This window comes from Giraffa tippelskirchi, chromosome 2 (genome assembly GCF_054371585.1).
Source record: "Giraffa tippelskirchi isolate mGirTip1 chromosome 2, T2T-mGirTip1v1.2.pri, whole genome shotgun sequence".
In the NCBI taxonomy this organism is placed as follows: domain Eukaryota; kingdom Metazoa; phylum Chordata; class Mammalia; order Artiodactyla; family Giraffidae; genus Giraffa; species Giraffa tippelskirchi.
Genome location: NC_137276.1, coordinates 232,871,348 through 232,898,167, shown reverse-complemented (window position 1 = coordinate 232,898,167; position 26,820 = coordinate 232,871,348). Strand labels below are relative to the sequence as shown.

The 26,820-nt window shown below is 40.4% G+C and overlaps 1 protein-coding gene across 1 annotated transcript in view; it reads left to right on the top strand.

Annotated features, from left to right (window-relative positions):
* The window catches only part of COL6A5 (collagen type VI alpha 5 chain), a 177,390-nt gene extending 152,718 nt beyond the window's left edge, over window positions 1-24,672 (top strand). Inside the window, exons 38-41 of the mRNA XM_081573212.1 lie at window positions 798-1,487; window positions 2,822-2,918; window positions 3,673-3,914; window positions 23,953-24,672. Coding sequence (XP_081429338.1) covers window positions 798-1,487; window positions 2,822-2,918; window positions 3,673-3,914; window positions 23,953-23,972 — 1,049 coding nt within the window. The 3' untranslated portion in view covers window positions 23,973-24,672. The remainder of the gene's footprint in view (window positions 1-797; window positions 1,488-2,821; window positions 2,919-3,672; window positions 3,915-23,952) is intronic.
* Window positions 24,673-26,820: the final 2,148 nt, after the last annotated feature.

Genomic DNA, 26,820 nt, shown 5'->3' with positions numbered 1-26,820 from the left:
TGATTTCATGACCCTTTAGAGCTACTTGAAGTGTTGGCCTCCAACGAGATAAGAAGTTAGCATTAAAGTGTAAATTGAGGCACTATTTCCTTCATTGAGAAAGTCTTGCTACAATAATAATAAAATCAATGAAATAATCTGTGTGCTTAGTGATGTAGCTGATCTACTTACATCATGGTCCAAGCTTCTTATCTTGTCATGGGCCAGTAAACTGTTTGCAGATTGGAACTTTGACTACCAAGGTCTTAGAGTATGTCGTGTCTTACACAGAATTTGGATTCTGAAGTCAGCATTTATACTTGCTCTCACTGCATCATACTATGGCACATATATTAAACATGTATATAAGGATGTCATCAATAAATGTGACTTTGACATATTTACTTTTCTCTTGGGGTCATTGTATATAATGAAATCTCATGCAATATGTACTCCAAATTGTGCAACTAAAAAGTAGTTTTAGTTACAACTAAAGTAGTAAAAATAGCTGTGTGTTTCTTACCTTGCTTATTTGAAAACAGCAGGAGGATCGATCAATCCTTTGACAAAGATCAGAGATGGGGTAAGTTTCTTCACATGTGACAGTATCTGTTGAATGATAATGGCCCTCCACACACTGTGTAGAGATGAACTTAGAGAATGTATCTGAGAGCAAGTACTGATATTGACTAGTAACATCTGCCATGGGTATGAGGATGATGTGTGATAACACCCCATACTAAGCATTGCCATTCTTGGCTAGGAATTCCAAGTTTATCCTCCTACTAAAAACAGTGACTTGAGTTATTCTGTTGCAGGACATGAAAGCCATGGCAGAAAAGAAGAACCAGGTCTTACTTATGAAAGTAGAGATGCCTCTCTTCAAGAATATTACATGGATGTGACTTTTCTCATAGATGCTTCCAAAAGAATAGGAAGTGATGAGTTTAAGGAAGTGAAAGCTTTTATAACCTCAGTGCTTGATTATTTTCATCTGGCCCCAGATCCACTGACCTCCACCTTGGGAGACAGAGTAGCAGTCCTGACCTACTCTCCTCCAGGCTATATGCCCAACACAGAAAAATGCCCTGTCTACCTAGAATTTGATTTGGTCACTTATAACAATATACCCCAAATGAAGCATCATCTCCAAGACTCCCTTCAGCAGCTCAATGGAGATGTTTTCACAGGCCATGCCCTTCAGTGGACACTGGACAATGTCTTTGCAGGAACTCCCAACCTGCGGAAAAACAAAGTTATCTTTGTTATATCTGCTGGTGAAACCAACCCTTTAGACAGGGAAGTCTTGAGAAACGTGTCTCTGAGAGCCAAGTGTCAGGGCTTCTCCATATTCGTGTTTTCTTTTGGTCCCCTACACAATGACCAGGAATTAGAAGAATTAGCTAGCCACCCACTGGATCATCATTTAGTCCAGCTTGGCCGAACCCACAAGCCAGATCTGAACTATATCATCAAATTTGTCAAGCCATTTGTTCATTCAATCAGACGTAAGTCATTAACGTGTTCTTTTCTGTTGCTTTCGCAATAGATATCTCTGTGTACAGTCCACCAGTAACATGATTCTCATTTTCGTCAATAGTGGTGGAGTCTTAGGTGTAAGTAGGAGGCAATGAGAAAACCACAGAGAAAACCCCAGGGCCTAGTCACCTTGAGTTCTGTTGTCTCACTGTCTAGAAACTAATACGTGTCTTTTAACCCTAACATGTGAGTGCTTATTATATGTCAAGTTTTTTAAAGGATTGGATCATTTAATCCTCAAGATGGCCCTCAAAGGAAAGTAGTAATATCCCCATTTTACACATGAGAAAACTGAGGTTCAGAGATACTAAATCAGTTGCTCAAATGCTCACAGTTAATAGCAAATTCTAGACTCAATCCTATGCATTCTGACCCCAAAGTTGTGCTCTTGTCCATTAAGCTATACTTTAATTACTAAAGCCTTAATGAAAGTATTACAGTGACATCGCTTTAATAAGTAATACTCCACTCCCACCACCCTCCACCTACTCCAAGGACTTCTGTTTTACCTTGTCACTGTAAGCCAACTTTGGTTCTGGCTTGAATTCTTAAGAGCCATGGGCATAAATCTCATGTAGAGCCTCTGTCTCAGACAGCTGGCTCAGGCACAGCCAGGCAAGGGGTTTGAGTGTATCTTTGAATAGTATGCATTTGAGAGAGGGTTCCCAGGCTCTGTCCGTGTGCTATCATTCCAAATGTGGTTATAGTAGCAAACCTAAAAGCTGTAGCATCAAACCAGTCCTGGCCAGTGCTGGGAATTAGGAGTGCCGCAGAGACCACTCTGAACGTTTGTATGCAGCTCCTACAGGTTTAGTGGGAAATCATGGGGATGCAGGTTTTTCTCCCTCCATGAAGCCCACGGCTCATGGAACCCTCAGAAGTGTTGGCACTCAGGCTTTCTATTTAGTGGCAAGTTTGTCATTTGAAGAAAAAAAAAAAGATACCTTCTTCCAACCTCAAGATAAGTAAGGCAGATAATCTCAATAGTTAATTCTGTCTTCCAGAAAGTCCTCCTTTCAGAAGGAGAGAAACAGGTGATAGTAGGGGTTAAGAGTTATCCCTGAATCATATCACAAGCCTGTAACACAGAGAGCATGAGAATTTTTGACTGAATCACTGCTACATCTCGCTGACTTTGCCAGTGAGGTATTGCAAAGTCAGAAGGTGCATACTTTGCTGAGTCTCTTATAAAATTAATTGACTCTTGGAAACACCCCCAACTACAGGAAAAAAAAATGAACTGACTTTGGGTGATAGAATATGGAAGGGTAAAATTTAGACTAACTGTCCACTCTCTCTCTAGGTGCCATCAACAAATATCCCCCTGCAGATATGAAACCCAAATGTGTTAACATCACCTCTTTCAATCCAGAGAATAATGGCATAGAAAACACTGTATTGTGAGTTGAAAAATTCACAGTTTGGGTAATATTACCACTAGAAAAAGTCCTTAAGAAAATAAGTTGAAATAAATGGCATTTTAGTTTTCAGGCTGCAAGTTTGGTTGTGGGGTATATGTGTGTGTGCGCGCATGTGTGTGTGGATGTGTGTGTGTTTTAAATGTTCCTGATTTGTGACAACATCACAGATTTAGTGTTAATAGCACATAGAGTATGATGCATATTAGACAGAACCATATTTCTATTTCTGTAGTTTTTATGAAAGAAAGGGGCTATTAACACCTTATTCGTAACTATATAATATCATTCAAATACTGGGTACTGTCAAAACAGAAAACTTATATATCAAAGGTTAGATGTAATAGTTTTAGAGAATAAGAAAAAAAGATGTAAAAGAAAAACTAATAAAGCAGCAACAAAAACATACCATTTTGAAACAGTACCCATACGGAGCCTGGCGGAAAGAATTCTTTTAAGTTTGATTTTGCAAAGTCCAGTAAATTTTTACTCAGTAAAAATTAAGTAGTGAAAATAATATGGTTTGGAGCTCTAAACCATGGGCACAAATGTTTAATTTCCCTTTGGAATATTAAAAAGTTGCCCCTCCAGTCAGATTTCTTACACAAACTACATTTGGACTATTCCAATAGCATGCATAAAATTGATCCCTGTTACCTTAGCTGCCTGTAACTACATTGAATGCTGAAAGGGACTTGGTTAACTTATGTTTCATCACTTTTCTCTGTTACCTTAGCCTTCTTCCTGAGGTATATGAAATTGAGATGGAGAGCAGTGAGCTTTCGGGTGAACCCGATTCCCAGCAGCAGCATTTCTTTGAATTAGGGAACAGTCATAGTAACATTTCTGGTATCACCACTGATTTGATCCAGAGGTTATACATGCTCTTTTCATCTGGGGAACTGATGATGAAAGACAAGAAAGAGACACATTCAGAAGAAATTACATCTCCAGCAAATGACAGACAAGATGAAAAAGGTAACCTTGAGTGCCGAAGAGTTGACAACCCTGAAATACCTTTGTTTGTCTGGATTTTCCCTGGTAGAAGATGAGCGATTCGAACTCATTGGGATGAGTAGAGAGGGCATAACAGGAGTTTATCATCTAGGCTACATGGGGTCCCCAAAACTAGGGGACAAAGGAGATAAAACTCCAGAAGGGCGAAAAAAGGGAGACCTTGGTGTTGACAAAACCAGAACTAGATAAGAATGCCTAGGGCGAGTCAAGGAATAGAAATAAGAGGGACTGGAGGGAGGGCCACAGGTCCTGGAGGAGCAGGAGAAGCTCTGCTTTCTTGGGGAGATGGGAGAGGAGAGGAAGTGGACGACAGGCCTCCAGAATATGAAGGCTGGGGGTCTGCTCTATTCCTTTGTGACTGGGGCTTTCCTGGCTTGAAATGTAGGCTTCTGGCTGAGCCCCAGTGCAGCAGAGCCCAGACAGGACAAGGCTGCTATGGTTCTGAGATCTCTGTGGGCTTCTTAGGCTGCATGGGGAAGTGGCTCTGAGCGTACAGCTAAAGAGTAAAGAGAGACAGAGAAGAGGCAGCCGTAACCGGTTTCAGAGAAACTGTTCACAATCTCTGCTGTGTACCAAAATCATGGGAGAAATTGTTTTAAAATAAATATTCCTGGGTATCTACTGAAGGTGAAAATATGCATATCCTATGACCCCAAAAATTTTACTGCAATGTCTATACCCAACAGAAAAATATATATTTACTAAAGGGCAGGTACTAGAATGTTCATAGCAGAATTATTTGTAATGGCCTCAAAGTGGTAACAGAAATGCCCAACAGCAGATATGATAAACACTGGCACAGCTATGTAATAAAGCTGTCCATTACGTATGTAATTACGTATGTAATTACGTGTCCATTACGTATGTAATATACTCTGTGTGCTGTGCTGTGCTTAGTCACTCAGTCGTGTCTGACTCGTTGCGATGCTATGGACTGAAGCCCGCTAGGCTCCTCTGTCCATGGGGATTCTCCAGGCAAGAGTACTGGAGTGGGTTTCCATGCCCTTCTCCAAGGGATCTTCCCAACCCAGGGATCAAACCCAAGTCTCCCATGTTATAAGCAGATTCTTTACCACCTGAGCCACTGGAAAGTCCCAAATACTATATGCGTATGTATACATGTGTGTATATTTCATATATATACATATATACAATGTATATCATGTTATATAGTATACACTATATCAGTTCAGTTCAGTTCAGTTACTCAGTCGTGTCCGACTCTTTGCGACCCCATGAACTGCAGCACGCCAGGCCTCCCTGTCCATCACTAACTCCCTAAGTCCACCCAAACCTATGTCCATCGAGTCGGTGATGCCATCCAGCCATCTCATCCTTTGTTGTCCCCTTCTCCTCCTGCCCCGAATCCTTCCCAGCATTAGGGTCTTCTCCAATGAGTCAGTTCTTCACAAGAGGTGGCCAAAGTATTGGAGTTTCAGCTTCAGCATCAGTCCTTCCAATGAGTATTCAGGACTGATCTCCTTTAGGATGGACTGGTTGGATCTCCTTGCAGTCCAAGGACTCTCAAGAGTCTTCTCCAACACCACAGTTCAAAAGCATCAATTTTTTGGTACTCAGTCTTCTTTGTGGTCCAACTCTCACATCTGTACATGACTACTGGAGAAACCATAGCTTTCACTAGATGGACCTTTGTTGGCAAAGTAATATCTCTGCTTCTTAACATGCTGTCTAGGTTAGTCATAGCTTTTCTTCCAAAGAACAAGTGTCTTTTATTTCTTTTTTTTTTTTTCATTTCTTTCTTTTTTTTTTTTCATTCATTCAACAGTATTTATTGGGCCAAACTGTTCTAGACGCTAAGAATACAGCAGTGAACAAAGATGACTAAGTTTAAGAAGAGAGATCATGAAAATCTTTAAGAGGTTGAAATCAATTTTTAGCTATAGTATTGATTGAGATTCTGAGGTGGCTGTAGTGGTAAAGAATCTGCCTGCCAATGCAGGAGACACAAGAGACTCGGGTTCTATCACTGGGCTGGGAGATCCCCTGGAGTAGGAAACAGCAACTGCTCCAGTAGTCCCGCCTGGAAAATCCCACAGACAGAGGACCCTGGTGGGAGTCACAAAGTCAGACACGACTGAGACTGCACGCATGCATTGACTGACTATGAGCAAACGTCTTTTAATTTCACGGCTACAGTCACCACCTGCAGTGAGTTTGGAGCCCCCCCAAAATAAAGTTTCTCACTGTTTCCATTGTTTCCCCATCTATTTGCCATGAAGTGATGGGACTGGATGCCATGATCTTAGTTTTCTGAATGTTGAGCTTTAAGCCAGCTTTTTCACTCTCCTCTTTCACTTTTATCAAGAGGCTCTTTAGTTCTTCTTCGCCTTCTGCCATTAGATGGTGTTATCTGCATATCAGAGGTTATTGATATTGGTCCTGGCAATCTTGATTCCAGCCTGTGCTTCATCCAGTATGTCATTTTGCATGGTGTACTCTGAACATAATTTAAATAAGCAGGGTGACAATATACAGCTGTGACACACTCCTTTCCCAATTTGGAACCAGGTCATTATTCCATGCCCGGTTCTAACTGTTGCTTCCTAACCTGCATACAGATTTCTCAGGAGGCAGGTAAGGTGGTCTGATGTTCCCATCTATTTAAGAAATTTCTTCCTTTTGTTCTGATCCACACAGCTAGTCAATAATGCAGAAGTGGATGTTTTTCTGGAACTCTTTTGCTTTTTCGATGATCCGACTAATTGTTGGCAATTTGATCTCTGGTTCCTATGCCTTTTCTAAATTCAGCTTGAACATCTGGAAGTTCATTTCATGTACTGTTGAAACCTGGCTTGGAGAATTTTGAGCATTACTTTGCTAGTGTGTGAGATGAGTGCAATTGTGTGGTAGTTTGAGCATTCTTTGACATTGCCTTTCTTAGGGACTGGAATGAAAACTGACCTTTTCCACTCCTGTGGCCACTGCTGAGTTTTCCAAATTTGCTGGCATATTGAGTGCAGCACTTTCACAACATCATCTTTTAGTTGAAATAGCTCAACTAGAATTCCATCACCTCCACTATCTTTGTTCATAGTGATGCTTCCTAAGGCCCACTTGGCTTCGCATTCCAGGATGTCTGGCTCTGGGTGAATGATCACACCATCGTGGTTATCTGGATCATGAAGATCTTTTCTTGTACAGTTCTTCTGTGTATTCTTGCTATGTGTTCTTAATATCTTCTGTTTCTGTTAGGTCCATACCATTTCTGTCTTTTATCGAACCCATCTTTGCATGAAATGTTCCCTTGGTATCTCTAATTTTCTTGAAGAGATCTCTAGTCTTTCCCCTTCTATTGTTTTTGTCTATTTTTTTGCATTGGTCACTGAAGAACGCTTTCTTATCTCTCCTTGCAATTCTTTGGAACTCTGCATTCAAATGAGTATATCTTTCCTTTTCTCCTTTGCTTTTCATTTCTCTTTTCTCAGCTATTTGTAAGGCCTCCTCAGACAACCATTTTGCCTTTTTTGCATTTCTTTTTCTCGGGGATGGTCTTGATCACTGCCTCCTGTACAATGTCACAAACCTCCATCTATTTTAGTTCTTCAGGCACTCTGTCTATCAGATCTAATCCCTTGAATCTATTTTTCACTTCCACTGTATAATCGTAAGAGATTTGATTTAAATCATACCTGAATGGTCTAGTGGTTTTCCCTACTTTCTTCAATTTAAGTCTGAATTTTGCAATAAGGAGTTTATGATCTGAACCATAGTCAGCTCCTGGTCTTGTTTTTTGCTGACTGTATAGAGTTATAGTAATATATATATATATATATATACAAACACATTGTGTGTATATATATAGTAAATAGTAAATACATATGTTATATATATATATTTTACTATATATAATGTATACATACATTCTATATATTAATATATACTATATATATTTTATATACTATAGAGAAAAAAGAAAATAGGAAACTCCTGCCCCTTCACAATAAAGCATGTACTGTATATAATGTATGTATACATTGTATATATAGTAGAATACTGTGTACATATATAATGCATGTATACTTTATATACATATACATATGTTATTTTCATATATACTATATATATTATATATTAGTTTAATTGTAGATAACATATGGAATATAATAAAATGGGCAAAATTATGGAAAACAAGAGATGAGTATAGAGAAAAATATTGACAGGAGAGAGAAGATATGATGTAAGAAAAGGAAAAATAAATATAAACCTGATGAAATATCTGGTCTGGTAAAGAAAAGCTAAACCTACTTTGGTCTCAGGATGGAGTGAACCCTTACTATCTCTCTTTCCCACTAATTGCAGCTGAAAACTCTGGACAAAACACAAAAAGTAACTACTTACAAACTCTGAGCAGTAAGCAGGAGCAGACGTTGTGATGGGGCATGAGTTTCCCATTTTCTATTCTCTTTTGGCCGGGTGCAGAGCTGCATTCCTGGATCTGCGCGATGACCATGGAGCAGGTGGCTGAAACTTGATACAAACCTCATATTTCTGGCCAGGAGAGCTAGGGAATCCTGTGTGTCCAAGGTTATGGAAGAAAAACTCATTTTTTTCTTCCTTTCTCTCGTGGTTTTGCTCTAAAGGTTGACTCCAGTTTAGAACCGAATATAAGGCTAGACAGCTAAAATTAATGAGAAGTCCTATCTTTTGGGGCATGGTAACTGAGAAAACAGGCCCTGTTGGTCAGCATGTGGGGGTAGCCTCAGAGAAGAGAGCCAGAGAAGGGGGTCCTCTAATTTTAATTATGGGAATTTCATAAGTCCCAGAATCTCCCCTAAGCTGTACATAGGTTGGAAGGAACCAAAACAGGATAGCAAAGGTTTTGAGCACTAAACTGTGATTCAAACCACTGCCCATAGAAAGTGGGACACTGACATTCTGAACCTAGCACACTGATTGTCTACTTAAAAAATTAACATTCTGCAGAGAATTATAGTAGACTTGGAATCTATAAATATAATATTCAAAGAAGTTATAGTGTATATATAGGAATATTGCATGCATGCTAAGTTGCTTCAGTTGTGTCTGACTCTGTGTGACCCTTATGGACTGCAGCCTGCCAGGCTCCCCTGTCCATGGGATTCTCCAGGCAAGAATACTGGAGTGGGTTGCCATGCCCTCCTCCAGGGAATCTTCCTGACCCAGGGATCAAACCCACATCTCTTATTGTCTCCTGCACTGGCAGGTGGGTTCATTGAGACTAGAGCCACCTGGGAAGCCCAAACGGCATATCACTCAGCCATAAAAAAGAATGAAATAATATCATTTGTATCAACATGGATGAACCTAGAGAGTGCTATACTAAGTGAAGTGTTCCAAACAGAGAAAGACGAATACCTTATGATATCACTTATATGTGGGAAAAATACAAATGAACTTACTTACAAAACAGAAAGAGATTTACAGACATAGAAAACAAACTTCAGGTTATCAAAAGGAAAGGAGAGGGGGAGGAATAAATCAGGAGTTTGAGATTAACATACACACACTACTATATATAAAATAGATAACCAATAAGGATGTACTGTATAGCACCAGGAACTATACTTAATATTTTATACATGTATGTGTGTGTTTTTGCTTCAGTTGTGTCTGACGCTTTGTGGCTCTATAGGCCATAGCCTGCTAGGTGCCTCTGTCCATGGGGTTCTCCAGGCAAGAATACTGGAGTGGGATGCCATACTGTTCTTGAAGGTATCTCCCCAACTCAGGGATCGAACCCATGTCTCTTAGGTCTCCTGCACTGACATGTGGGTTCTTTACCACTAGCACCACCTTGGAAGCATACTCAATATTTTATAATAACCTGTAAGGAAAAAGAATCTGAAAAAGAAAATATATACATATATATGTATAAATGTATGTATGTATAACTGAATCATTGTGCTGTTTGCCTGAAATTAACACCACATTGTAAATCAACTATACTTCAATTTAATAAATGTATTTTTAAAACACCAAGATGCTTCAAACCCCCCAAAAAATTTTAGTATACAATGCAAAATTATTTAATATAACAGAGAACAAGTGGCTGTGAACGATATTCAAAGGAAAAAACAACAGAAGTCAACTTTCAAATTGACTCAGATGTTGCAATTATCAGACAAAGACGTTAAAGCAGCTATTATAACTGTGCTCCATGAGACGTGACTGCTGAGTCACTTTAGTCATATCTGACTCTTGGCCACCCTATGGACTGTAGGCCATCAGGCTTCTCTGTCCATGGGGATTCTCCAGGCAAGAATACTGGAGTGGGCTGCCTTCTTTTGAAATCTCTATTTCTCTGCTGAGAATATCTATCCTTCTGTTCAGATTGTTTATGTGCTCTATGAGATAAACATAAACAATTTGAACAGGAGAATAGATATTCTTAGCAGAGAAATAGAGATTACACAAAAGGACCAAACAGAAGTTTTAAAAGAAAACAATACAATCTCTGAAATTTTAAAAATTCTCTGGATGAGCTCAGGAGCAGAGTGAAGACGAAGAGTCAGTGAATTTCAGGGCAGATTAATTACATGATCTGAAGACAGAAAGGAGATTTTTTTAAATGAACAAAGGTGGACAGCATGGCCAGAGTAGAAGGACGTGCGCTCATTTTCTCCTACCAGAGCACCACAATCACAACTAGTTGTTGAACAACCATCAACAGAAAGACACTGGACCCACCAAAAAAAGATATCCCACGTCCAAGAACAAAGCAGAAGCCACCAGGGGTGCAATCATGATAAAATCAAACCCTATACCCGCTGGATTGGCTACCTCCAAACTGGAGAACAATAATACCAAAGAAGTTCTTGCACTGCTGTGAAGGTCCTAGGTCCCACATTGGTCTCCTCAGCCTGGGGAACTGACAAAGGGACTGGGAATCCCCAGGGAATCTGACTTTGAAGTCCAGGGTGATTTGATTACAGGACCTCCATAGACTGGGGGAAACAGAAACTCCATTCTTGAAGGGCACAAAAAATAAAAACCTATTATGCACCACTGATCGCTGAGGAAAGCTTTCTTATCTCTCCTTGCTATTCTTTGGAACTCTGCATTCAAATGGGTATATCTTTCCTTTTCTCCTTTGCTTTTGGCTTCTCTTCTTTTCACAGCTATTTGTAAGGCATCCTGAGACAGCCATTTTGCTTTTTTGCATTTCTTTTTCTTGGGGATGGTCTTGATTCCTGTCTCCTGTACAATGTCACAAACCTCCATCCATAGTTCATCAGGCACTCTATCAGATCTAATCCCTCGAATCTATTTCTCACTTGCACTGTATAATAGTAAGGGATTTAATTTAGGTCATACCTGAATGGTCTAGTCATTTTCCATACATTCTTCACTTAAAGTCTGAATTTGGCAAAAAATAGTTCATGATCTGAGCCACAGTCAGCTCCTAGTCTTGTTTTTGCTGACTGTATAGAGCTTCTCCATCTTTGGCTGCAAAGAATATAATCAGTCTGATTTCGGTATTGACCATCTGGTGATGTCCACGTGTAGAGTCTTCTCTTGTATTGTTAAAAGAGGGTGTTTGCTATGGGCAGTGCGTTCTCTTGGCAGAACTCTATTAGCCTTTGCTCTGCTTCATTCTGTAGTCCAAGGCCAAATTGCCTGTTACTCCAAGTGTTTCCTGACTTCCTACTTTTGCATTCCAGTCCTCTATAATGAAAAGGACATCTTTTTTGGGTGTTAGTTCTAGAAGGTCTTATAGGTCTTCATAGAACCATTCAACTTCAGCTTCTTCAGCATTACTGGTTGGGGCATAAACTTGGATTACAGTGATATTGAATGGTTTTCCCTGGAAATGAACAGAGATCATGCTGCTGTTTTTGAGATTGCATCCGAATACTGCATTTCGGACACTTTTGTTGACTATAATGGCTACTCCATTTCTTCTAAGGGATTCTTGCTCACAGTAGTAGATATAATGATTGTCTGACTTAAATTCACCCATTCTAGTCTATTTTAGTTCACTGGTTCCTAAAATGTCGACATTCACACTTGCCATCTCCTGTTTGACCACTTCCAATTTGCTTTGATTCATGGACCTAACATTCCAGGTTCCTATGCAATATTGCTCTTTACAGTGTCAGATCTTGCTTCCATCACCAGTCACATCCACAACTGGGTGTTGTTCTTGCTTTGGCTTCTCTTTTTATTCTTTCTGGAGTTATTTTTCCACTGATCTCTATTAGCATATTGGGCACCTACTGACCTGGGAAGTTCATCATTCAATGTCCTATCTTTTTGCCTTTTCATACTGTTCATGGCAAGAATACTGAAGTGGTTTGCCATTCCCTTCTCCAGTGGACCACATTTTGTCAGAACTCTGACAAAGAAGAGCAAGGAGAGATAAGAAAGACTTCCTCAGTGATCAGTGCAAAGAAATAGAGGAACACAATAGAATGGGAAAGACTAGAGATCTCGTCTAGAAAATTAGAGATACCAAGGGAACATTTCAGGCAAAGATGGGCACAATAAAGGACAGAAATGGTATGGACCTAACAGAAGTAGAAGATATTAGGAAGAGGTGGCAAAAATACACAGAAGAACTGTACAAAAAAGATCTACATGACCCAAATAACCATGATGGTGTGATCACTCACCTAGAGCCAGACATCCTGGAATGCGGGGTCAAGTGGGCTTAGGAAGCATCACTACAAACAAAGCTAGCGGAGGTGATGGAATTCTAGTTGAGCTATTTCAAATCCTAAAAGATGATGCTGTGAAAGTGTTGCACTCAATATGCCAGCAAATTTGGAAAATTCAGCAGTGGCCACAGGACTGGAAAAGGTCAGTTTTCATTCCAATCCCAAAGAAAGGCAATGTCAAAGAATGCTCAAACTACCACACAATTGCACTCATCTCACATGCTAGTAAAGTAATGCTCAAAATTCTCCAAGCCAGGCTTCAACAATATGTGAACTGAGAACTTCCAGATGTCCAAGCTGAATTTAGAAAAGGCAGAGGAATCAGAGATCAAATTGCCACTGAATCATCGAAAAAGCAAGAGAGTTCCAGAAAAACATCTATTTCTGCTTTATTGACTATGCCAAAGCCTTTCACTGTGTGGATCACAGCAAACTGTGAAAAATACTGAAAGAGATAGAAATACCAGCCCACGTTACCTGCCTCCTGAGAAATCTGTATGCAGGTCAGGAAGCAACAGTTAGAACTGGACATGGAACAACATACTGGTTCCAAATTGCGAAAGAAGTACATCAAAGCTGTATATTGTCACCCTGCTTATTTAACTTATATGCAGAGTTCATCATGAGAAATGCTGGGCTGGAAGAAACACAAGCTGGAATCAAGATTGCCAGGAGAAATATCAATAACCTCAGATATGTAGATGATACCACCCTTATGGCAGAAAGCGAAGAAGAACTAAAAGCCTCTTGATGAATGTGAAAGAGGAGAGTGAAAAAGTTGGCTTAAATCTCAACGTTCAGAAAACTAAGATTATGGCATCGGTCCCATCACTTCATGGCAAATAGATGGGGAAACAGTGGAAACAGTGAGAGACTTATTTTGGGGGGCTCCAAAATCACTGCAGATGGTGACTGCAGCCATGAAATTAAAAGATACTTACTCTTCGTAAGAAAAGTTATGACCAACCTACGCAGCACATTAAAAAGCAGAGACATCACTTTGCCAACAAAAGTCCATCTAGTCAAGGCTATGGTTTTTCCAGTTGTCATGTATGGATGTGAGAGTTGGTCTATAAAGAAAGCTGAGTGTGGAAGAATTGATGCTTTTGAACTGTGGTGTTGGAGAAGACTCTTGAGAGTCCCTTGGACTGCAAAGAGATCCAACCAGTCCATCCTAAAGGAAATTAGTCCTGAGTATTCATTGGAAGGACTGATGCTGAGGCTGAAACTCCAATACTTTTGGCCACCTGATGTGGAGAATTGACTCATTGGAAAAGACCCTGATGCTGGGAAAGATTGAAGACAGGAGGAGAAGGGGACGGTATAGGATGAAATTGTTGGATGGCATCACCGACTCAATGGACATGAGTTTGAGTAAACTCTGGGAGTTGGTGATGGACAGGGAGGCCTGGCATGCTGCAGTCCATGGGGTCACAAAGAGTCAGACTCAACTGAGCGACTGAACTGAACTGAACTGATGTATGCACCAGGACCCAAGGGAAAGGAACAGTGTCCCCACAGGAGTGCTTGAGGATCTCCTGCAGAGGCGTGGGTTGGCAGTAGCCTGCTGCAGGGACAGGGGCACTGGCAGCAACAGTCCTGGGAGATGCATCTTGGAGGTCACCAATAGCCCTACTGTAGAGCCTTTAGACTCCAGGTCTGGTCGCCTCAGGCCAAACAACTGACAGGGAGGGAGCGCAGCCCCACCCATCAGCAGACAATTGGATTAAAGTTTTACTGAGCCCTGGTCCTGCCCACAGAGCAATATGCAGTTTTCCCTACAGCCAGTCCCTCCCATCAGGAAGCTTGCGTAGCCTCTTATCCTCATCCACCAGAGGGCAGACAGAAGAAACAAAAACTCCAACCCCTGCAGCCTCCAGAAGCGATACCACGATCACAATCACAGAGAGCTAACCAAAATGAAAGAAACAGGATTATGTCCCAGATGAAGGAACAAGATACATCCATCCCCAGAAAAACCACTAAATGAAGTGGAGGCATGCAACCTCCCAGAAAAAGAATTCAGAATAATGATAGTGAAGATGATCCAGGATCTCAGGAAAAGAATGGAGAAGATGCAAGAAATGTTTACCTAGAAGAACTAAAGCACAAACAAACAGAGATGAACAATACATGAGAAGGAATCAATAGCAGCATAACTGAGGCAGAAGAACAGCAAAGTGACCTGGAAGACAGAATGGTGGAAATCCATAGTGCAAAACAGAACGTGGAATAACAGTGAAAAGAAATGAAGACAGCCTCAGAGACCTCTGGGACATTAAACGCCCCAGTAATCACATTATAGGCGTCCCAGAAGGTGAAGAGAAAGAGAAAGGGACCAAGGAACATGTTTAAAAATGAACAGTCTGGAGACTTGAACAATATAAAAAGGTCTAACATTTGTTTCACTGATATTCTAGAAGGAAAGTAGAAAGGGATCCATTCAGAAAAAAAAAAGAGAGAGAGAGAAAATAATGGTCAAAACTTCCCAAATTTGTAAAAGACACAATGCTACAGATTTTAAAATTTCAAAGAAAACCCCACTCAGACATCAAACTGTTCAAAATCAAACTATTGAAAACAAAGGAGAAATAACAATCTGGAAGCAATAGCTTCCCTGGTGGCTCAGGGTACCTTTTCTTCTCAGGTAAAGTTCCTGTCTGCAATGCAGGAGACCCGGGGTCGATCCTCAGGTAAAGTGCCTGTCTGCAAAGCAGGAGACCCGGGGTCGATCCTCAGGTAAAGCGCCTGTCTGCAATGCAGGAGACCCGGGGTCGATCCTCAGGTAAAGCGCCTGTCTGCAATGCAGGAGACCCGGGGTCGATCCTCAGGTAAAGCGCCTGTCTGCAATGCAGGAGACCCGGGGTCGATCCTCAGGTAAAGCATCTGTCTGCAATGCAGGAGACCCGGGGTCGATCCTCAGGTAAAGTGTCTGTCTGCAACGCAGGAGACCCGGGGTCGATCCCTGTGTTGGGAAGACCCCCTGGAGAAGGAAATGGCAGCCCACTGCAGTAGTCTTGCCTGGAAAATCCTATGGACGGAGGAGCCTGGTGGGCTACAGTCCATGGGGTTGCAAAGAGTCTGACACAACTCAGTGACTCCACTTTCACTTTCACAAAAGAAAGGAATAATTATTGCAATGACTGTAGATTTTTCATCAGAAGCCATGGAGGCCAAATGGCAGTAGAACACCATTTTTTTCTTTAAAGTGCTTCAAGGAAGGGACTGTGAACACAGAACTTTATACTCAACAAAGATTGCTGTCCAGAGTGAAGACAAAATAAAGACGTTTCCAGATAAAGGAAAACTAAGACGATTGTTGCCAGCATATCTATTCTAAAAGAACAACTGTAATTGGAAGAAATCTGAGTTAGTTCAAGTGACTTGGGAGTGGATGGAGGAGAGGACATGTCCGGCAGCTGACACAGAGGAAGGGACGCAAGTAAGGAATCAAGGAGGGGCTGGAAGGGAGGCTGGTTGAGGAAGGGGAAGCGGCAGGTACTGATGCAGCTCACCCCTGCACAGCTCTACATTTATAAGGCAATCTCAGTAACATGATCTCATTCAGATCCCCTCCAAAAGTAGGAGACAGGGATTAATAACCTTCCTACGCAGATGGAGAAACTGAAGCTCAGAGAGGTTTAGTGCTTTACGTGGACTTGACCCTGATCGGGCACCTCCTGATTCGGCATGCTCTTGCAACCTTGGAAGAAGAAATCTGGTAAATCAGGTCGGTCAGAGAGGATGGGTATAAAAGCGGATATCTTAGTCAACTCAGGCTGCCATGCCGAATACCGCGGACTGGATGGTTTGATGTGCAGTAATCTATTTTCTCCCAGCTCTAGAGGCTGAGAAGTCCAAGAAGAGGGAACCAGCCAGTCTGCTTCCTGGAGAGCTCTCTTCCTGGCTTGTGAATGACCTCCTTCTTCCCATGACCTGACATGGTGGAGAGTCCTAGTGTCTCTTCCTCTTGTAATTACACCACTTCTATCAGATCAGGCCCACACCCTTAGGACTTCATTTAACTTACCTCCTTCAAGGGCCTGTGTCCAATATGGTTCCATGGGGGTTAGGCCTTCAACATATGAATCTGGGGAGACATAGCAGGGAATACTTCCCCAGTGGCTCAGCAGTAAAGAATTCACCTGCCAGTGAAGGAGACTCAGGTTCAATCCCTGGGTTGGGAAGATCCTCTGGAGAAGGGAATGCTAACCCGCTCCAGTATTCTTGCCTGTAAAATCCCGTGGACAGAGCAGCCTGGCGGGCTACAGCCCATGGAGCAATAAAGAGTTGGACATGACTGAGCGATTAAGTATGACAGCAGGAAATATAATTAAGAATGTAAGCACAGGAATTACAGGCAGAGTCTTTACCATCTGAGCCACCAGGGAAGCCCTCCACTTCTACATGTGTGATATATAATAAAATAGAAAAATGGAGAAAACCTTTGAAGGGGAGAAATTATGAGAAATGACAATAAATGGGAAAGGTACTGATAATGCTTACTTGATTACAACCTTTTTGATTCTTCTAACCTTAGCATTTTTAGCCATAAACTACCTTAAAATACCAGAGAATGTGATTTAATTGAGGTGAGTGTGGCCTTGGCAATAGAACAGTCAGCAAATATCCAGCCATTTATAACGTATAGACACATTTGGGAAACACAGATTTAGAGGGTTCTTTCCCACGCTTGGGCTGCCCCAGTGGCTCAGTGGTAAATAATCCGTCTTGCAATGCAGCAGCTGCAGGAGATGGTGTTCGATCCCTGGGTGGGGAAGATCCCCAAGAGGGGGGCATGGCAACCCATTCCAGTATTCTTGCCTAGAGAATCCCATAGACAAAGGAGCCTGGCGGGCTACAGCCCATGGGGTCGCAAAGAATCGGGCGCGACTGAGCGACTAACACTATCACCTTAGAAGTGGATGGTGTCTCTAATCATTTCTCTCAGAGAAGTCCAGCTGACTGATTGATTTGGTGACTCGGTCAGCCCTGCTCCTTGAAGTCCGTCTGAGTCTCTTCAGAAAACCTCACTTTGGCTTTCTTCTTAGGCTTATGAGAAGTTAGAATTTGATAATTGGAAAAGCTTTAGAAATCTCTGAGTTGTACCGTATCGTTTTATAAATAAAGAAGTAGAAGATGCAGACATCTGAAGGGTCTTCCCAAAGAACATCCACAGCACCTACTGCTTTGTCACAGTGACTCATACTCTGTAATTATGTTTATAAAACAAAAGTGCACCGTAAAGCTTGAAAAGGAGATAATAAAACCTACCTCTGGGTTGTTGAAAGGTTGGAGATGATACCTTTGAAGCTCAGACTACACACTGTGCCCAGTACATAATCAACTAGGCTTGTCCTGTGAATTACCTGCCTGATAATATGTTTGACAATTAAAAATAAAAATCCGTTGTGAAGAATAGTCAACATTTACACTGCTTTGTTCACTTGTGTTTTCCCAAAGAGAGTGGGCTTTTCTTTTTACCTGCCCATTTTTTCTGTTTTCACTTTATCCACCTACTTAATGTATTCACTTTCTATTTGCTCAACATAATGTACATTTGCAAGGTTTTGATGTATGTTTTAAAAACTGTATTCATTTTTTCCATTATGCCAACCCAGGGATTCTTTCTTAGCCTTTATTTTTCCATCATTGAGTGCAGCGTCTCTCAAAGTGTGGTCCCTGGACCAAGAATGTCAGCATCACCTAGGCATTCATCAGAAATGCAGATTCTTGGTTTCTACCAAAGATCTACTAAGTCAGAAGCTTGGGTTGGGGCCTTCCAGATGACTTTGATGCAGGCTAGAGTTTGCCAACCACTGACCTAACGTATAGACCTTGAGCCTGAGTTAGTCTTCTTAATGGGGGTCCTGTCACTAGATATTACAAGTATTTGGGAAAAATCATGTTTCTGTAAAATACTAATAAGTAGGTATTTTTTTTTTTTGCATGATTTCTCATTGACTTTAATGAGCTTATTTTCATTGTAATTCTGAGAGAAGGGCTAATAGTCAAGCCAATTTGACCACAGCATTTTGTATCAGGGAGTATCTTTTCGGGCTCATGTTTTATAGAAACCACTTTGGGAAACAGTAGTTGAAAGAGTGAATCCAGAGGTCATGAATTTGCATCTTATTTCTGCCATTACTGGTACATCATTTTGCCTCTCTGAGCTTCCATTCTCCACCTGGGGTAACAGTGGCATACATCATAGGTTAACGTGTGTAGTAAATGAACATAAAATGCTTCAAACAGCAGTTTGCAAAGAGTAAAAGTTTAATAAAAGTTTAGGTATTGTTTAAGATGATGATGATGGCAGCCATAGTGGAAGAAGACTAAACTGAGAATAAGGAGATCCAGATGCTGGTTTTGGTTCTGTTGGCAACTAGCTTCGTGATCATGAAAAGTCACCTGATTGCCCTGGTCCTCAACTTTCTTTTTTGTATTAAGGAGGCACTTGGGTAAGACTACAGTTTTTTATACTTAGGGACACTGGGGGACATACAAAGACTTTCAAATGCATGGATTTCTAAGAAATAGTAGTAAAGGACTCTATCTACCTGAGACTGGTTATGTGTGAAGAATCATGGAGATCTTCTTTCTGTATCCCCTTTTACAAGAGTCCTCATGTCACACACACAAAGAATAGCATAGTTCTCAGTCATTGAAATCTTTGCATGACAGTTTGCCCAGGTGTAAAGTCTTCTGAGGGAAGCACGCATTGGGGGACATGTTGTCAAACAAAGTGTCATTTAAATGTTGGATATGGAGGCCTTCTTTACACCAGGTAAGAATTCAGAACTTTCCCATCCTGTACATGTTTCTGTGTACAAGAATACATAGAAGAGCTGTACAAAAAAGATCTTCATGACCCAGATAATCAAGATGGTCTGATCACTCACCTAGAGCCAGACATCCTGGAATGAGAAGTCAGGTGGGCCTTAGAAAGCATCACTATGACCAAAGATAGTGGAGGTGATGGAATTCCAGTTGAGCTATTTCACATCCTGAAAGATGATGCTGTGAAAGTGCTTCACTCAATATGCCAGCAAATTTGGAAAACTCAGCAGTGGCCACAGGACTGGAAAAGGTCAGTTTTCATCCCAATTCCAAAGAAAGGCAATGTCAAAGAATGCTCAAACTACCGCACAATTGCACTCATCTCACACGCTAGTAAAGTAATGCTCAAAATTCTCCAAGCCAGGCTTCAGCAATATGTGAACTGTGAAATTCCAGATGTTCAAGCTGGTTTTAGAAAAGGCAGAGGACCCAGAGATCAAATTGCCAACATCTGCTGGATCATCAAAAAAGCAAGAGAGTTCCAGAAAAACATCTATTTCTGCTTTATTGACTATGCCAAAGCCTTTCACTGTGTGGATCACAGCAAACCGTGGAAAATTCTGAAAGAGATGGGAATACCAGACCACCTGACCTGCCTCTTGAGAAACCTGTATGCAGGTCAGGAAGCAACAGTTAGAACTGGACATGGAACAACAGACTGGTTCCAAATAGGAAAAGGAATACGTCAAGGCTGTATATTGTCACCCTGCTTATTTAACTTCTATGCAGAGTACATCATGAGAAATTCTGGGCTGGAAGAAGCACAAGCTGGAATCAAGATTGCTGGGAGAAATATCAATAACCTCAGATATGCAGATGACACCACCCTTATGGCAGAAAGTGAAGAGGAACTAAAAAGCCTCTTGAAGAAAGTGAGAGAGGAGAGTGAAAAAGTTGGCTTAAAGCTCAACATTCAGAAAACTAAGATCATGGCATCCACTCTCATCACTTTATGGCAAATAGATGGGAAAACAGTGTGAACTATTTTTGAGGGCTCCAAAATCACTGCAGATGGAGACTGCAGCCATGAAATTAAAAGACGCTTACTCCTTGGAAGGAAAGTTATGACCAACCTAGATAGCATGTTAAAAAGCAGAGACATACTTTGCCAACAAAGGTCTGTCTAGTCAAGGCTATGGTTTTTCCAGTGGTCATGTATGGATGTGAGAGTTGGACGGTGAAGAAAGCTGAGCACCGAAGAATTGATGCTTTTGAACTGTGGTGTTGGAGAAGACTCTTGAGAGTCCCTTGGACTGCAAGGAGATCTAACCAGTCCATCCTAAAGGAGATCAGTCCTGGGTGTTCATTGGAAGGACAGATGCTGAAGCTGAAACTCCAATACTTTGGCTACCTGATGCGAAGAACTGACTCACTGGAAAAGACCCTGATGCTGGGAAGGATTGGGGGCAGGAGGAGAAGGGGACGAAAGAGGATGAGATGGCTGGATGGCATCACCGACTCGATGGACATGAGTTTGGGTAAACTCTGGGAGTTAGTGATGGACAGGGAGGCCTGGTGTGCTGCAGTTCATGGGGTCACAAAGAGTCGGACACGACTGAGTGACTGAACTGAACATGTTTCTGTTACAGAGGACGTGTGTTGCTAGAGTTTGGGAATTGGAACTCATGTTTGCATATTCTGGATCCAGATATGTTACAGAGTGAGCATGATTGGAGTTATGATAAATTTCATTTAGTAATCTGGCCTGTTCCGTTTCCCTTGTCAATGGATACAGCTTTCCCGAGTGAAAATTCTGAGAACAAAGCAGAGAGCATTACAACAGAAGCATAGAAGGACAGCAAGCACGGTTTCGCCAAACCAAAAAACTCAACGCAAGAGCCTTAATCACACAGGTGTTTCAGAATGAAATCTCAGCATGTCATGACAGATCCTTAGCAATGTACTTATTTCAAATGGAAGAAGAAATCGGACTCTTTTTAAGGTGGAAATTGTTTTACAGTAAGGACTAGTTGATTGGTCTTACAGTAAAGCCTAGTTCTACCAATTAGACTACTTGGGGATATGTCCTTAAAAGTGAATGAGCTAAGTTACAGCTTCAAAATTCTGAAGAAAAACTATGTAAAACAGAAAAAACTATGTAAATCATAAGAAATACTATTTTATCAAAGAGAGTACACATCCAATGTGCTTATTTATTATGTAACTGAAGGTTTGTACCTCTTAATCCCCTGAATCCTTTCCAGCTTCCACCCATTTGTTCTCTGTATCTATGAGTCTATTTTTATTTTGTTTTGTTTGCTTATTTTGATTTTTAGATTCCACATATAAGTGAGATCATGTGGTATTCATCTTTCTGTGTCCGACTCATTTTACTTAGCATAAAACTCTCTAGATCCATCCATGTTGTCACAAAGAGCAAGATTTCATACGGCTCCATTCATTATATAGACACATACATTATATATATATTTCATTATATGTTTATATATACACAATACACATTTGTGTACATATGTGTATATATATAAATATTCTTTGCATATTTTGCGTATTAATCCCTTATTGGACATACCCTTTGCCAGTATCTTCTCCCATTCAGTAGAGTGCCTTTTTGTTTTGTTGATAGTTTCCTTAACTGCAAAAGTTTTTTTTAGTTTCCTGAACTTTCATTTGTTTATTTTTGTTTTTGTTTCTCTTGCTAAAGAATCAGTCCTTTAGGAAAGCAGCTGCCTATGTTTTCTTCTAGGACTTGCAGATTTCAGAGCTTAGAGTTAAGTTTTTAATCCATTTGAGTTTATTTTTATGGTGTGAGAAAGCAGTCCAGTTTGATTCTTTTTCATATAGCTATGCAGTTTTCCCAGCATGACGTATTGAAGAGGATGCCTTTTCTCCATTGTGTACACTTGTCTCCCTCATTGTAGTTCAACTGACCATGTAAGCATAGCTTTATCACTGGGCTCTCATTTCTGTGCCATTGATCTGTATGTCTGTTTTCTACTAGTACCATACTATTCTGATGACTGAATTTTTGTAGTATAGTTTGGAATCAGGGTGCAGGATGGCTATGGCTTTGTTCTATTTTTCTCAAGACTAATTTGGCTATTCAGGGTCTTTGGGTTTCCATACAAATTTTAGAGTTAATTTGTTCTAGTTCTATGAAAAGTGCCACTGATATTTTGATAGAGATTGAGTTGAATCTGTAGATTGCCTTATGTAATGTAGTCATTTTAACAATATTAATTCCTCCAACCTATAAGCACAATAAATCTTTCCACCTATTTGTATCATCTTCAATTTCTTTTTTTTTTAATAAATTTATTTATTTTAGTTGGAGGCTAATTACTTTACAATATTGTAATAGTTTTTTGCCATACATTGACATGAATCAGCTATGGGTTTACATGTGTTCCCCTTCCTGGACCCCCCCACCCACCTCCCTCCCCATCCCATCCCTCTGGGTCATCCCATTGCCCCGGCCCTGAGCATTTGTCTCATGCATCGAGCATGGAATGGTGTTCTGTTTCACATATGATAATATACATGTTTCAATGCTATTGTCCCAGAACGTCCCACCCTCACCTTCTCCCTCAGAGTCCATAAGACTGTTCTATGCATCTGTGTCTCTTATTCTGTCTCGCATATAGGGTTATCGTTACCATCTTTCAAATTCCATATATATGCATTAGTATACTGTATTGTTGTTTTTCTTTCTGGCTTACTTCACTCTGTATAATGGGCTCCAGTTTCATCCATCTCAATAGAACCAATTCAAATGTATTTTTTTAAATGGCTGAGTAATATGCCATTGTGTATATGTACCACAGCTTCCTTATCCATTCATCTGCTGATGGACATCTAGGTTGCTTCCATGTCCTGGCTATTGTAAACAGTGCTGCAATGAACATTGGGGTACATGCGTCTCTTTCATTTCTTTCATCAATGTCTTACGGTTTTCCAAGCTATTCCTGTGAATTGTGCTTCACAGTTGTCTTGACTAGAGGCTTTCTTACTCCTTCATAGATTGTTGATTGGTCAAGGGTTGCCTTGAACTCCCAAGTACTCTGGCTCTGTGAGGTTAAAGCCACTCCAGCAGCTAGAAACAAGCTCTCCTAAGACTAGTATGTGGTGATGCTGGAGGCGAGGCTCACATGGAAGTGATCAGGGAAGAGTGGGGAAGAGGGATAGGAGGGGAAATTAATGCCAAAAAAATTAGAAATTGATGCTAAAAAAAAGATTAGGGGGATTCTGGCCAGAATCCTTCTATCTCTGCACTTTTCTTTTACCAGTCACTAAAGATGCTAAGCATCAAATTTCAGATCATCGGTGTACCGGTATTTTCCCAGGAAGAAGTATATCTATACTTCCATTTACATGTTGTTCTTCTATATCTATGATCACACCACTTTTTTATTATAACTATTGAAAATGTCAAAACTATGTCTTTTTTTTTTCTTATGTGACATAGAAAGGAATAGGCTCTAAAGGGAATATTTTAAATAAATCCAGTGACATTAAGAGCAACACATATTTTTGTTTTGCAGATGGTGAGGACACAAGATGATTATAGCAGAAAAGAACATAGCTCCACTGGCATGAGAAATTCCATCTGGTTCTAACTGGGAAGCATAAATCATCTATTAGAAGCGGAGTCGTAAGTGGCAGGAATTTTTCACGACTAATAACATACTAAATTTGTTTCGTTCCAAATCTGAGTGAAAGACTTCTCTGAGTGAAGACATCAATGAACCCACCCAAGAAACTAGGAATGATTTCATTTCTCCCAAGAATCTTGGGACAAATGACCTTGAAGAGTTAACTTAATCCTTTCTTTGACAACTCTGTGTGAGGCATCAAGTGTGATGATGCACCTGCCTACAGGATATTTTTGTCTTAATTTTTTATCACATCTATATCTCAAATTGGACATGAGTAAAAAGGATTTAGGATTAGAGTTTCCTAAGAATGTTTTCTATTTTTGAGAACTAAAAATCCATGCCCGTGTCTTCATTTCTGGTATGTCCGTAGAGCTGCATTTAATGCTGATTGACTCGTAAAACCCAGCTGCTACCATTATAGACAACGTTTGCCTTTTCCAGGACATTTACAAAACAATGGATTTGTAAGAAAGAAAAAAGTAAGATGAGGCTAATTTTATAGACTGCCATTTTGTGCTGCGATCATCTGTTTTATATTTTAGCATGTTTTACTCTGTGTGCTTGATCTTTGCTGCAAACAAAATAAAACATAGAAAAGCACGAGTACCCCATGTGACAGAGCTGTTCTTGGGAATCACAGTGCTAGCAAGAGACAGGCTCTAAAATAAAGGCAAGCTTGACATGGATGCTTGCTCTGTTCATTGTTACTTCACTGTAGTCCAACGCAGACCCATTAGACCACCAGTACAGGATAATTACCAAGTCAGGGAGTATATTTGATATATTTTTAAAGTGACTATGTTAAAGGGGTAATACTAAAGGCATTCTTATACTTTTTCTCTATAATTCCCCTTAACAATACTCTTGTGTTCAAATAATTTTTAAATAATCCAATCAACTAATTCTAGGTTGTCGAAAATTTTTACAGTAATCTGTATTGCTCTCTGGGAAGTTCTAAAGCAAACTCTACTCATTTAATAAAGTTTTATTTTCCCCTAAGAGTACATCAGAGCCCTAATCTCAAAGGGGCATGGGTTATCAAGAATATGAGGCCTGGAGGGAAGGGGTGGGGAGGGAGGTAGGAGGGAGGTTCAGGATGAGGGGGACATGTGTACACCTATGACTGATTCATGCTTATTGTGGCAGAAATCATCACAATAATGTAAAAAAACTGTCCTCCAATTAAAATTAATTAATCAATTTAAATTTTAAGAAATGTGAGGCCAACTATGGTGAACAGTATGGAGGTTCCCTAAAAAACTGAAAGTAGAGCTAGCATATAATCGAGCAATTCCACTCTGAGACATACATCTGGAGAAAACCATAATTCGGGAGGATACGTGACCCCAGGGTCCATTCCAGCACTGTTTACAATAGCCAGGACGTGGAAAAACCTAAATGGCCACCAACAGATAAATGGATAAAGGAGCTGTGGTACATATATAAAATGGAGTACTACTCCCTTGCATGTAGAATCTTTAAAAAATGATACACATGAACTTATATACAAAACAGAAATAGACCCACAGTCATGGAAAACAAAGGTATGGTTACCAAAGGGGACAGGGAGTGGAAGGGATAAGTTACGAATTTGGGATTAACAGACACACTATTGTATACAAAACAGATAACCAACAAGGACCTACTATATAGCACAGGGAACTATACTCAAGATTTTATAATAAGGTGTAAAGGAAAAGAATATGAAAAAGAATACACACACACATGTATATACATGTATGTGAAACTGAATCACTTTGCTCTACAACTGAAACTAATACAACATTCTAAGTCAACTACACTTCAATTTTTTAAAATGTGAGGCCAGAGAAACACGATGCTGAGGAGAGAATGAAATGTCTTGTCTGAACAGCATCCTTAGCCACATCTGGCTAGATTTATGATGTTTATGTCCTACAACCCAGCAACCTCACACTAGATCTGCATGCCTGTAGAAAGTCTTACACAGAGTACTCAAGGAACCAAATACAAGCACGTTCACTGAAGCACGGTGTGTTTTAGTGAAGACGTGAAACCAACCAAAATCTCCTAAATGTAGGATATGCATAGAATAAAGTACAATACAGCAGTTAAATTGATAAGCTAGGGCTGCATTTATGGACAAATGGCAACCCACTCCAGTATTCTTGCCTGGAAAATCCAAGGGACAGAGAAGCCTGGTGGGCTACAGTTCATGGGGTCGCAAAGAGTCGGACACGACTGAAGCGACTAAACAACAACAACAACGTGAAAAGAGTTGCAGAAGGATACATTATGACATCATTCATACAACACTCTAAAACCTGAGAAGCAATGCCATGCATTGTTTATGAGTACCCACGAATGGAGATAGAGTATATGTGGGGATGATAAACACCAAATTCAAGACAGCGGCTATCTTTCAGTGCAGAGGGGTAAAGCTAAGGTCCTGTTGTCATTATAATGCTTTATTTCTTTAGCTGGGTGGTGGAAAGTGAGTTTTCCTTACATAATTTTTTTTTAACATTTTTGGATGCTTGATGTATTTCATGATTTAAAAAATGTAAACCAAGTCATGGAAATAAATGTAAAATTCAAGTAAAGCCTTATGTTATACCTAGAATCATGTTAAGATTGTGAGGAAATAATACATACATATATCAGTTCAGTTCAGTTCAGTTGCTCAGTCGTGCCTGACTCTTTGTGACCCCATGAACCGCAGCACGCCAGGCCTCCCTGTCCATCACCAACTCCCGGAGTTTACTCAAACTCATG